The sequence below is a fragment of the Poromitra crassiceps genome, assembly GCF_964638095.1.
Source record: "Poromitra crassiceps genome assembly, chromosome: 2".
NCBI lineage: Eukaryota > Metazoa > Chordata > Actinopteri > Beryciformes > Melamphaidae > Poromitra > Poromitra crassiceps.
The window spans coordinates 8217729-8231017 of NC_139624.1; the positions used below are offsets into that span (position 1 = coordinate 8217729).

At 43.8% G+C, this 13289-nt stretch overlaps 1 protein-coding gene across 1 annotated transcript in view; it reads left to right on the plus strand.

The window, feature by feature from the left end:
- tnfsf10 (TNF superfamily member 10) overlaps nucleotides 1-4493 on the plus strand; it is a gene marked incomplete at both ends in the record, with an annotated part of 29200 nt that extends 24707 nt beyond the window's left edge. The window contains 2 exons of the mRNA XM_083632326.1: nucleotides 1245-1486; nucleotides 4284-4493. Coding sequence (XP_083488452.1) covers nucleotides 1245-1486; nucleotides 4284-4493 — 452 coding nt within the window. The remainder of the gene's footprint in view (nucleotides 1-1244; nucleotides 1487-4283) is intronic.
- Between the last annotated feature and the right edge of the window lie 8796 nt (nucleotides 4494-13289).

Genomic DNA, 13289 nt, shown 5'->3' on the forward strand with positions numbered 1-13289 from the left:
CTCTGTGTGGTTTTTAACAAATGCAACAAATGGAAAAGCATTAAAACGAGCTTGTGAGTAAATCTCGTAACGCCATTCCCCCTAAATCTGTCAGTCAAACCTCGAAATTCCCCCCCTACCTCCGTGTGTACCCCCCCACGCAGGACAATAAACCCGGAAAAGACACACGGCAGACGTGCTGTGTATTTCTCATATCGTTTTGACTAATCCTGGCTTCCTCTGACGTTAATATATCAATCAAATGTTTTCCAGTTATTCCTAGGCTGCAAACTTGTTTTAACATGCACATCGGAGTGTTTTCTGACGAGAATAAAGTAACGTTAACGCTACGTTATGTCAGACTATTTCTCACCCCATGCGAAAGCCCCGGCCATGAGAGGCGAGGGGCAATGCTGCTGCTCCTGCGCACGCCCCCGCGGCCTGGAGCTTGGGGGCTCGTGCATGATCATGCGACTCTCTCCCGCTTGACTGGCCATGAGAAAGCGCTTCCAAGTCGGACTGATAATATAAACAACATCATTTGAGCTTATCCAGGTAAGATATTAATAAAGTAATGACACATTCAGCTATAATTAAGACATGTGCCAACTTGGATGACATTTGGTTCAGTAGTTTAAGAGCAAACTGTTTTTTTTTACTTCCTGAAAAGTTTCTGTTTTGGAAATTCGAGGTCCTGGAACGACAGGGTACAGCCATCAGCCATCGGCTCCTCGCAGCAGTAACGTTATGAACATGTAACTGAAGTTGGCCGCAGTGTAGCTTAATTCTGAATGTTGCCAAACTTCATTCATACTGACGTTTTATTTTGAAAATGGCCACCAACTCGCGCACGGCTATGGCGTAATCGCGTGTGCAGGCACGTCAGAGTTCCTGAAATGAGCCGTCTCAAGCGATTACATGGAGCGCTCAGCGGGGAGCGTTACCAAGAATTCCACTCTGGAGGGTGGTTTCAAAATGTGTCGTTTCCTATGCGCAAATTCGCCATCGCCGTCTAAAAGGGAGGCACTAACGATAAAATAATTCCCCGTCACCATAGGAAACCGTCCTCGTGTAAAGTGCCCCATAGTTCTACCCCTAGACACGAGTTTAATTGATAAGTTGGATATCAACATTTGTCACAATATGAAAAACATAATGAGACTGGAAGGAAAACACATAACATTCTATTTGTTTCCATTGTGATACAACAAAACGAATGCTTTGTTTTGTGTGTGTGTGCGTGCGTGTGTGTGTGTGTGTTCCAGTGTCCCCCGGGCGTCGTGTGCAGGGCCAGAAGATCTCGTGGTGGGAGGGGCGTAAGGGGCTGGCCTTCCTGCAGGACGTGCAGCTGGTGGATGGGGAGCTGGTGGTGCCTCAGGGGGGCCTGTACTACGTCTACGCCCAGACCTACTTCAGACACAGCCACGCCCTGGAGGAGGAGGAGGAGGAGGAGGAGAGCGGACAGGAGGACAGAGGCAAGCCGCTGCTGCAGTACGTCTATAAGAAGGTGAGGGGCACCCTCTGTCCCGGGTCACTGGGCTCCACCTCTCTGATTTGGTGTTGCTCTCCGCTGTCGTCATTCTAAAATTTTCCCCAGCTCACTTCCTGTTGCAGTCTTTGCTAGTACCACAACTGACAGGAAATAAGCTAGGTTCCAAACTGTTCCCTAGCAACACAATTCTGTGAAAACCGTCTACAGTCAGTTGAGCTCACGGGCTCTTCTGACTCTGCTGCCTCAGCCTCGTCTTTAACCTTGAACGGCTTAGATCAATTGACCAATAATATGATGAATAGACAGGTAGTGTTAGTCCTACGGACTCAACTGAACATAACCTGTGACGACTTGACTTAGGGCTGGGCGATGATTCAGTATTATCATCACTTCCACCCACTAACACCCCTAGATGCTTCCTCAATTATTCAGCTCTGGGGAAAGACTTTGAGAGAACTATTAGGAAACACTGGCACATTTTAAGTTCGGATCCATCGCTCAAAAATGAGTTCAATTTTGCTCCCAAGGTAGTGTATAAACGTCCTCCTAATTTGAGGCAAATGCTGGTCAAATCTGACCTCATTCCAACAAGAAACACCACCTTTCTTGATCTGCCACCTGGCAACTACCGATGTGGTGCTTGCACACAGTGCAATTTCACATATAAATGCACCACATACACTCACCCGACAACAGGTAAAACGATGAAAATAAAGGGCATGATAACCTGTTCAACAAAAAATGTTATTTATTTAATTAAATGTCCATGTGGCCTGGCGTATGTGGGGAAAACACAAAGAGCCCTTAAAACTAGGATTGCAGAGCACAGGAGCTGCATCCGAACCCAGGATCCACGGAACCCGGTGGCAGTCCACTTCAGGGAGGCGAAGCACCCAGTGTCTTCCCTGAAATATATAGGCATTGAGCATGTACTAACTCCAAGAAGAGGGGGTGACCAAAACACCCTCCTACTTAGAAGAGAGAGTTTTCATATACATTATTTAACCTTCAGACTCTCACACCCAGAGGCCTGAACCAAGAGTACGATTTAAAACACTTCCTTTAATAGAACTTGAAACAGTTGTAAATGTGCCTATGTATAGGAGGTTTTATTATTGCCCCTATGATTGTTTTCTAATGTCTTCTCTAGTGTTCGGTTTGTTTATTTATCTATTTATTTATTGTGCCTTGAACCATCTAGATACGTACAATATATTTACCCCCACTTATGCCCCCTTTTAAAACATTTAAAACATTTATAAAATTAAACCTTTTCCAAATTATTCTATTTTTCTATTCAAAACTTCTAGTGCTTTATATTATGTATCATGGCGTAATTTAGATTTTAATTGGTGTATTTTGCATTATAGTCTTATATTGTTGTTTGTATATTGTTTTTCCTTTTAAGCCCACTTTGTTCCACTTTATTTTCTATTTCCTTGGGCTTTTTTACATGGTTAATTGTATCATATGTGTGGATGTGCTCCACCCTGTGAGGTGGTGATTGTGTCACCCCCACCTATCAGCATAGAGCCCATCAGCCTATGACTGAGCCTGTGGTGTACTATATATATGAGCATTCTTGATCCACCAATCATTGCTGACCTGACGAAGATCCAGTGTGGATCGAAAACGTTTGTTTTTTGAATTAAACTTTTTGGCCTTGTGAGTAAGTGTGCAGGCTCTACCTTCTTTCATTCAGTATTATCATTTATCATCTTTCAGTGTAATCATATCGTGATGATATAAAGATATTTTAATATTGTGACACATTTCTGCTGTCTGAATTGATGAGGACAAACTAATTACTTAGAGGTATGGTAGGAATATTATTTGAATATTTCTGTTTTTTTTGACATCACATCTAACATTACCATTAGGTTTAATGAGATGAACATTAATTTGATTATGTGACTTCACATGAACAATAATGTGATATACTGTATATTGACATTGATAAAAAATGATTTTTGTGATATTGATTTCAACCATATCGCCCAGCCCTATACTTGACTTACCCAAGAAAACATGACTTGGTTGCACTCGCTTGAGACTTGGGCCAAATAAATTGAGTCACATGTCTGCGCAGAAGTCTAAATGCTGCTTTATGCTCACCATGCTGTGAAGGGCGTGGGGGTGGAGTCAAATGACGTAAATTTGTTGGGCGTGGTTATTCGCTACCTCCGTTGGGCGCCCACCGTGTGCCTGATTTTTTTTCTCACAGCGCGACCTCTGCACGGCTTCTCTCCAAAGATGGCCGCTTTCAAGCCACTGAGCCCTGAACACTGAGCTGTGTTTTCCCCACATTTCTTGACCCATGTGGTAGGCTATAAACTGTTTGTTTTTAGTCATTTCACCAAGTAAATGTGTTGTGTTGAGAGCATGATTGAGAGTTTAAAAGCAGCACAGAGTAGGCAATCAGGGCTAAGAACTAAAACGGCTTTCAGTAAAAACAAGTTTGGTGATTCATTCATGTGCTGCTGTACGGTCGTTTGAGAGTGAAAGCGCACTCAGTACTGCACATAATAGCGTTTCATTGCGACTTTTCACGGGCTGTTCTCACTATTTACCATTGTACAATACATGCTGATTACTTGGCTGATCACTTCTGAGTATAATAGCATCTGCCCCAGTGCGAGGTCCGCACGGTGACTCGCGGAGACTCTCGGAGCTCCACCCCCACGGAGCTTGCTCGAGTATAATGAGCCCTTAACTTAGCTTTTAGTGCCATGCTCCAACCACAGCACCTTCTCCTCTCACCATCCTCTCTCTCTCTCTCTCTCTCTCTCTCTCTCTCTCTCTCTCCCATTAGGTGAGCTCCTACCCGGTTCCCATCCTGCTGATGAAGACGAGCCGGACCTCCTGCTGGTCCCGGGGCTCCCAGTTCTCTCTGCACTCCGCCCACCAGGGGGGGCTGTTCCCTCTCAGTGCAGGGGACCGCCTGTTTGTCACTGTCAGCAACGCCTCTGCCGTGGACATGGATGAGAAAAGCAGCTTCTTTGGCGCGTTTCTCATCAGCTAGGCGGCCGGCCCGCGCTGGTTTCCTCTTCCTGGAAGAGCAAGGTGATTTAGGGGGCTCCACCAGTTCCATAACACAGATACATGTTTTTTATGTTTGTGTGATGAATGCCTTTTTCTCCTGAAATATCTCATATGTGCAGAATCGAGTAAAGGGGGAATTATCGCCAAATTGGTGGCAAAGTTCACCATTCTGGACATTTCCAACTGCTGCTGTGAGCCGCAAGGACTGAGACACACTGGTCTGCTGGGTTGGAGAAAGGACATGTATATACGGGACTGTGCTGTGTGTATGACAGAGAACTAATCACTAATCTACACTGTTTGATAACTGCCAATATTTTTTACAGTCATTGGATGGTGTGTGTGTGTGTGTGTGTGTGTGTGTGTGTGTGTGTGTGTGTGTGTGTGTGTGTGTGTGTGTGTGTGTGTAGAGATGTACATATCATGCTGGGTTTGTTGGAGCTGGGCTGGACCAGAGCTATTGAGATAGTAAGAGTTGCGGCATCTCCATTCGCTCCAATGGACCATTTTATTTTAACCTGGCTAATAGTTCCCGGAAGTAAGGTTCTGGATCAGTTGCAGCAGAATGGACCATTTGCGATGTACATTTGAAAGGGTAAGACGTTTAAAGAATCAAATTATCAGTATTATTATAACGTTCTATGGATTCAAGCGGCCCGCCATGTACTTCCTGGAACTATCCTTGAAGGTCCACTATAGGTAGATGCTAGAATGGAGTCTATGGCGACACTCTTCAACAGGATCTGGTCTGGAGTTCTTCCTGTCACCATGCATGAACTCTCTTCTAACCTTAAAGTGACAGTTCATCCCAAAATGATAAATACATATTGATCTAGCTAGCAGCTGTAGTTCTAGCTGCAGCTAGCTAGCAGCTGTAGTTCTAGCTGCATCTAGCTAGCAGCTGTAGTTCTAGCTGCAGCTAGCTAGCAGCTGTAGTTCTAGCTGCAGCTAGCTAGCAGCTAGTGGGTGTACTTTGGTGGAAAGAAAAAATATATTCCTACACGGAACTGTTCACAAGCAGGTCTGTGCATTATCTTTCTGGAAAGAGACATCTGTTGAGTTTTTCAAATGTTTTTTTCTCTCTCTCTCTCTTGCTTTGAGCACCACAAGCCGAGCGCCATCCAGTTCCATTGTATTAGAGAGAAGGCAGACATCTCCAAAACCCGGCAACTCATTCTCATCCACTGAGTGATGACATGCTGACCCCGACTTAATGAGCCACTCCATCAGTAGAAAAACACCAAGTTGTGAACATGAACTCGTATAGAAGCATGTGAGACGAGACGCCGCCATGTTGGAGTCATGACAACAACATTCATTTGAGCAACATCACTTTTCCCTCCTTGACTCTCCTCCTTTCATGCTATACAACGGCTTCAACAGCCTTCCTTCCTTCATGCTATTCAACAGCTTCAACAGACTTCCTCCTTTCATGCTATACAATGGCTTCAACAGACTTCCTCCTTTCATGCTATACAACGGCTTCAACAGACTCTCCTTTCATGCTATACAACAGCTTCAACAGACTCTCCTTTCATGCTATACAACGGCTTCAACAGACTTCCTCCTTTCATGCTATACAACAGCTTCAACAGACTCTCCTTTCATGCTATACAACAGCTTCAACAGACTTCCTCCTTTCATGCTATACAACGGCTTCAACAGACTTCCTCCTTTCATGCTATACAACAGCTTCAACAGACTCTCCTTTCATGCTATACAACGGCTTCAACAGACTTCCTCCTTTCATGCTATACAACAGCTTCAACAGACTTCCTCCTTTCATGCTATACAACGGCTTCAACAGCCTTCCTCCTTTCATGCTATACAACAGCTTCAACAGACTTCCTCCTTTCATGCTATACAACGGCTTCAACAGCCTTCCTCCTTTCATGCTATACAACAGCTTCAACAGACTCTCCTCCTTTCATGCTATACAACGGCTTCAACAGACTCTCCTCCTTTCATGCTATACAACGGCTTCAACAGCCTTCCTCCTTTTATGCTATACAACGGCTTCAACAGCCTTCCTTCTTTCATGCTATTCAACAGCTTCAACAGACTTCCTCCTTTCATGCTATACAACGGCTTCAACAGACTTCCTCCTTTCATGCTATACAACGGCTTCAACAGACTTCCTCCTTTCATGCTATACAACAGCTTCAACAGACTCTCCTCCTTTCATGCTATACAACGGCTTCAACAGACTCTCCTCCTTTCATGCTATACCACGGCTTCAACAGACTCTCCTCCTTTCATGCTATACAACGGCTTCAACAGCCTTCCTCCTTTCATGCTATACAACGGCTTCAACAGACTCTCCTCCTTTCATGCTATACAACGGCTTCAACAGACTTCCTCCTTTCATGCTATACAACGGCTTCAACAGCCTTCCTCCTTTCATGCTATACAACAGCTTCAACAGACTTCCTCCTTTCATGCTATACAACGGCTTCAACAGCCTTCCTCCTTTCATGCTATACAACGGCTTCAACAGCCTTCCTCCTTTCATGCTATACAACGGCTTCAACAGACTCTCCTCCTTTCATGCTATACAACGGCTTCAACAGACTCTCCTCCTTTCATGCTATACAACGGCTTCAACAGACTTCCTCCTTTCATGCTATACAACGGCTTCAACAGACTTCCTCCTTTCATGCTATACAACGGCTTCAACAGACTCTCCTTTCATGCTATACAACGGCTTCAACAGACTCTCCTCCTTTCATGCTATACAACGGCTTCAACAGACTCTCCTCCTTTCATGCTATACAACGGCTTCAACAGACTTCCTCCTTTCATGCTATACAACGGCTTCAACAGACTTCCTCCTTTCATGCTATACAACGGCTTCAACAGACTCTCCTTTCATGCTATACAACGGCTTCAACAGACTTCCTCCTTTCATGCTATACAACGGCTTCAACAGACTCTCCTCCTTTCATGCTATACAACGGCTTCAACAGACTTCCTCCTTTCATGCTATACAACGGCTTCAACAGACTTCCTCCTTTCATGCTATACAACGGCTTCAACATACTCTCCTCCTTTCATGCTATACAACGGCTTCAACAGACTCTCCTTTCGTGCTATACAACGGCTTCAACAGACTCTCCTTTCATGCTATACAACGGCTTCAACAGACTCTCCTCCTTTCATGCTATACAACGGCTTCAACAGACTTCCTCCTTTCATGCTATACAACGGCTTCAACAGACTTCCTCCTTTCATGCTATACAACGGCTTCAACAGACTCTCCTTTCATGCTATACAACGGCTTCAACAGACTTCCTCCTTTCATGCTATACAACGGCTTCAACAGACTCTCCTCCTTTCATGCTATACAACGGCTTCAACAGACTTCCTCCTTTCATGCTATACAACGGCTTCAACAGACTTCCTCCTTTCATGCTATACAACGGCTTCAACATACTCTCCTCCTTTCATGCTATACAACGGCTTCAACAGACTCTCCTTTCGTGCTATACAACGGCTTCAACAGACTCTCCTTTCATGCTATACAACGGCTTCAACAGACTCTCCTTTCATGCTATACAACGGCTTCAACAGACTCTCCTTTCATGCTATACAACGGCTTCAACAGACTCTCCTTTCATGCTATACAACGGCTTCAACAGACTCTCCTTTCATGCTATACAACGGCTTCAACAGACTTCCTCCTTTCATGCTATACAACGGCTTCAACAGACTCTCCTTTCATGCTATACAACGGCTTCAACAGACTCTCCTTTCATGCTATACAACGGCTTCAACAGACTCTCCTTTCATGCTATACAACGGCTTCAACAGACTTCCTCCTTTCATGCTATACAACGGCTTCAACAGACTTCCTCCTTTCATGCTATACAACGGCTTCAACAGACTTCCTCATTTCATGCTATACAACGGCTTCAACAGACTTCCTCCTTTCATGCTATACAACGGCTTCAACATACTCTCCTCCTTTCATGCTATACAACGGCTTCAACAGACTCTCCTTTCGTGCTATACAACGGCTTCAACAGACTTCCTCCTTTCATGCTATACAACGGCTTCAACAGACTCTCCTTTCATGCTATACAACGGCTTCAACAGACTCTCCTTTCATGCTATACAACGGCTTCAACAGACTCTCCTTTCGTGCTATACAACGGCTTCAACAGACTTCCTCCTTTCATGCTATACAACGGCTTCAACAGACTTCCTCCTTTCATGCTATACAACGGCTTCAACAGACTTCCTCCTTTCATGCTATACAACAGCTTCAACAGACTCTCCTTTCATGCTATACAATGGCTTCAACAGACTTCCTCCTTTCATGCTATACAACGGCTTCAACAGACTTCCTCCTTTCATGCTATTCACCTTATGTAGCCACGCCCATTTGACCCGGTTGTGTGGCCGTCCTACAACTTCCGGCTAAAAATAATAATAAAATAAAATAAAAAATGGCTGCGCTGCTCCAATATCATCTAACTCTGAATTAGCTAATAATTTAGCCAATTGTATGTAACATACCAAATAAAAGCAAACGGCAATGTCTAAGAATGCAACGCCATGTAACTGGCTCGTTAAGTCTCGCATTCCAGGGAATTACGTTAACATCTGCGGGTCTTTATTAACGTTAATGGCTCGCGCTGCCTCGGAGGAGAGAAAACCATCCGAAACTTTCTTTGTTGGAGTCCAGGTATGTTTTACAAGAAAGTGCTCGTCATTGTCGATGATAACGTTATCTGACCTGGATAACAGTGGATACTCCGCTTGCTTGCTGTGTACCGAGCTCAAAGTATTAGGCTACGTTCTTTGTTTTACACCCTGCGCTGTCCACTACAAAAACGACTCTCTTCTTCATGACGTTCTTTCATATTTGGCGCCGTGACCGCCGGAAGTGTTAGACGGGCCCGGAAGAATTTGGCCCACTGTAAGGTCTGAACATAAGGTGAATACAACGGCTTCAACAGACTTCCTCCTTTCATGTGATACAGCGGCTTCAACAGACTCTCCTTTCATGCTATACAACGGCTTCAACAGACTTCCTCCTTTCATGCTATACAACGGCTTCAACAGACTTCCTCCTTTCATGCTATACAACAGCTTCAACAGACTCTCCTCCTTTCATGCTATACAACAGCTTCAACAGACTCTCCTCCTTTCATGCTATACAACGGCTTCAACAGACTTCCTCCTCCTTTCATGCTATACAACGGCTTCAACAGCCTTCCTTCTTTCATGCTATACAACAGCTTCAACAGACTTCCTCCTTTCATGCTATACAACGGCTTCAACAGACTTCCTCCTTTCATGCTATACAACGGCTTCAACAGACTTCCTCCTTTCATGCTATACAACAGCTTCAACAGACTATCCTCCTTTCATGCTATACAACGGCTTCAACAGACTTCCTCCTTTCATGCTATACAACGGCTTCAACAGACTTCCTCCTTTCATGCTATACAACGGCTTCAACAGACTTCCTCCTTTCATGCTATACAACAGCTTCAACAGACTTCCTCCTTTCATGCTATACAACGGCTTCAACAGACTTCCTCCTTTCATGCTATACAACGGCTTCAACAGACTTCCTCCTTTCATGCTATACAGCGGCTTCAACAGACTTCCGGGTGCAACTATCGTTCGTTTTAAACAGCAGTTCATGGTGAAACCATGCCCTCCTAACTACTCCTTCATACTTTAAGCTAGACACTCCATTTAAACTTTAAACAAGTCACTACTTTTAGGACTCTATCACCTTCATTCAGCTTTAATTGATATTTTGTACTGTTTGAGAAATCAGAGTTCACTGTATGTTTTATACTTTTTTCGACATTTATAATGGGACCCTATGGAGCAGGAACTCCCTCTAGCAAGCTGTACTTTTTTTTTAAACTAAATTTGCACATTTTAAAACTAACAGTTCACACAACTTTTAACACTACATACATAGATTACACATCAGAACCTTGAGCTACTGCTTTCACTCACAAGGTCAACATATAAGCGATGTGATGTGTGTGTTTGTTTGGCACAGCTTTTCAGCATCATTTCACACAGTACTCGTTTCTGCTGCAGTGGTACCCAAAGTACTTTTTGTTGTGATGTCATCTGTCATGCTGATGAGTCCTATAGTTTGAACTCTAGGCTTCACAAGAATCAGCCTTTTCTGTTTCTTTTGGTCAGGGAGGACTTATAAGAATGATAACTTGTGCTAATCAGGGTATTCTTACTCATCAAATGTCCCCCGACTGCTCTATCGATTGGTATGTTTATGCTGCATTCGTGTCACGTCAGATTTGCCGTAAAAATACAAGCTGCTGACCGTGAGAAGCAAAAACAAAGTAGAACGTGGGACTTTTTTTGGAGACTCTGAGATCTCCCATTCTGCATCGGCTGCGAAAAAACTGCACTGAATCCACCAATACAGATCCAAATGATCGGGCCGTCTGGGTAGAGGTGAAAGCACTCACGTACCACCGCACAGAACCGGGTTCAATTCATGGCACCGGTACTTCCGGCTTGGTCAGACATTCCTACAGACCTACTACAGAGTGCTGGCCGCTGAACTAGTGCCTCCTCTGGTCGGCCTGTTCAGGGGGAGGGGAACTGGGGGGGAATAGCGTGAGCCTCATGCGCTACGTCCTGACGTTGAAACACCCCGCTGTCAGGTGAAAAGAAGCAGCTGACGACTGCACATGCATCGGAGGGAGCAGGTGGTCGTCGACAACTCTTTCCAGAACGGCAGAGGGGGTGGAGCAATGACTGGGAAATCTGAGGGGGGAAAAATCTAAATGATAATTCCCCCCCCCCCCCGAAATGTATTATTTATCCTGGTTGCTGCTCCACCCTCTGCCGAAACTGGCTCCATGCTTCCTCCGAGACATGGGCAGTTAGCCAGCCGCTTCTTTTCACCTGACAGGGGAAGCTTCACCGGTAGGACATAGCACGTGGGAGGATCACGCTATTCCAACGAGTTCCCCTCCCCTCCGAACAGGTGCCCCTAACAACCAGAGGAGGCACCACATCAGCGAGCAGGATATTGCATGTTTTGGTGAGGGGTTCCTATATGAAGGAAACCCCCAGGGGGCATTGGGGAGAACATGCAAACTCCACACAGAAAGGCCCTTTTGACGACCCCACCCGGGCTGTGCAAAATGATAATTTCTGTACAGCAATACAACCAGCTCCACTTATGAGTAATGTCTGCTGCAGTTCATTTATGGTTGATTTAGTTTAAATCATAAATAAAATGTATATTGAATGTGAGCGTCGCAACGAGTTGAACGTTGCCATTATGTCATGTATGTATTAAGGCGTTCATGAGATGCATTCCGATATGACCTGAACACAACATTAGATCTGGCACTTATGTAAATACACAACGACATTTTCTCCTAGATTTCTGCTTACTTTGTATTATGAATGTATGTGTGATTTTATTGTTGATTGTTTTAGTCTTCATTGTTATCCACAAAGATCGTACTGCAACAGATAGTAGTAGTAGAGTAGTAGTAGAGTAGTAGAGATGTAGTAGCCACTCCGGCACCAAATCATCACTGCAATTTTTTTTTGAAAAGGGCCATGATGATTACATCTGCACTGACAGAAATCAGTCGAGTTGAGAGATTGTGGGTTAGGGTTAGTAGATTGTGGGTTAGGGTTAGGGTTAGTAGATTGTGGGTTAGGGTTAGGGTTAGTAGATTGTGGGTTAGGGTTAGGGTTAGTAGATTGTGGGGAGTTTATGGGCTCTCTGCAATTGCCTGCAGGTGTTTTTATTTTAAATCTGAACAGTAAGCTGATATGACTGATGCCAATGCAGTCAGAGGGTGCGTTAGGCATGGCTTCCATATGGGAAACTGCACAAACTCTCACCTGCCATCATCAAGTCTTCTACCACTGAGAGGCAGCAAGAGCAGGACAACTTTAGACTAATCAAGGCTGGGTGAATACATTTGGGTATGCGAGCCAATTAAATCAGATCAAACAAAAATGTGAATGTAAATAAGCATTTGTCTGTAAATATGTGAAATAAAGACACTGTAAAAGGAATGGCTGATTAGTCCTCTGAAAGGTTTGGAAGCAGCTGTGAAAGTACTGCAGCCAAAGTAAAGATGTTAAATGATGTGTACAATGTACAATGTCTTTCATCTACAGTGTTTCATTCTAGGCCTGCAAAAGTATAGCCTACTAGTAAATTAGTGTGTCATGATTTTAGTTTCCACAGTTGAATATAACAGTAAATATTGGAGAACATGCTATATTAAACCATGTAATTTTGGAGTGGGGGGGGACGGTATTGTAATTTCTGCTGTAATGACACAGCTAGGGCAGGGTGGTATGGACAGAATTAAAGTCAGAATAATCCTAAGAAATTATTTTTATATTGATATCTATTAACGATATCACCCACCCATATTTGGAAAATGACATGAAATAGGCAGATTGATGTCCCTTGCACAACTGCACTATATATAAGGCACGATAAAACTTAATTTTTGTTTTATTACCTCATGTTTCAGATCTCATTTTGAGAATTGTATTTTGGTTTCATCATTCATTTAGACAGAACTGTGTATCACTATAACTCATTTATTGACGATCTCTTTCTCAATCATTGTGTAATTAGCAGACTCAGTGGTGTATAAAATACTCGAAAGCCTTACTTGAGTAAAAGTACAGATATATTCCCAGAAAAAAGACTTTGGTAAAAGTAAAAGTCACACATTAGAATATTACTTGAGTAAAAGTCTTAAAGTAGCTGATATTTTCTGTACTTGAGTAT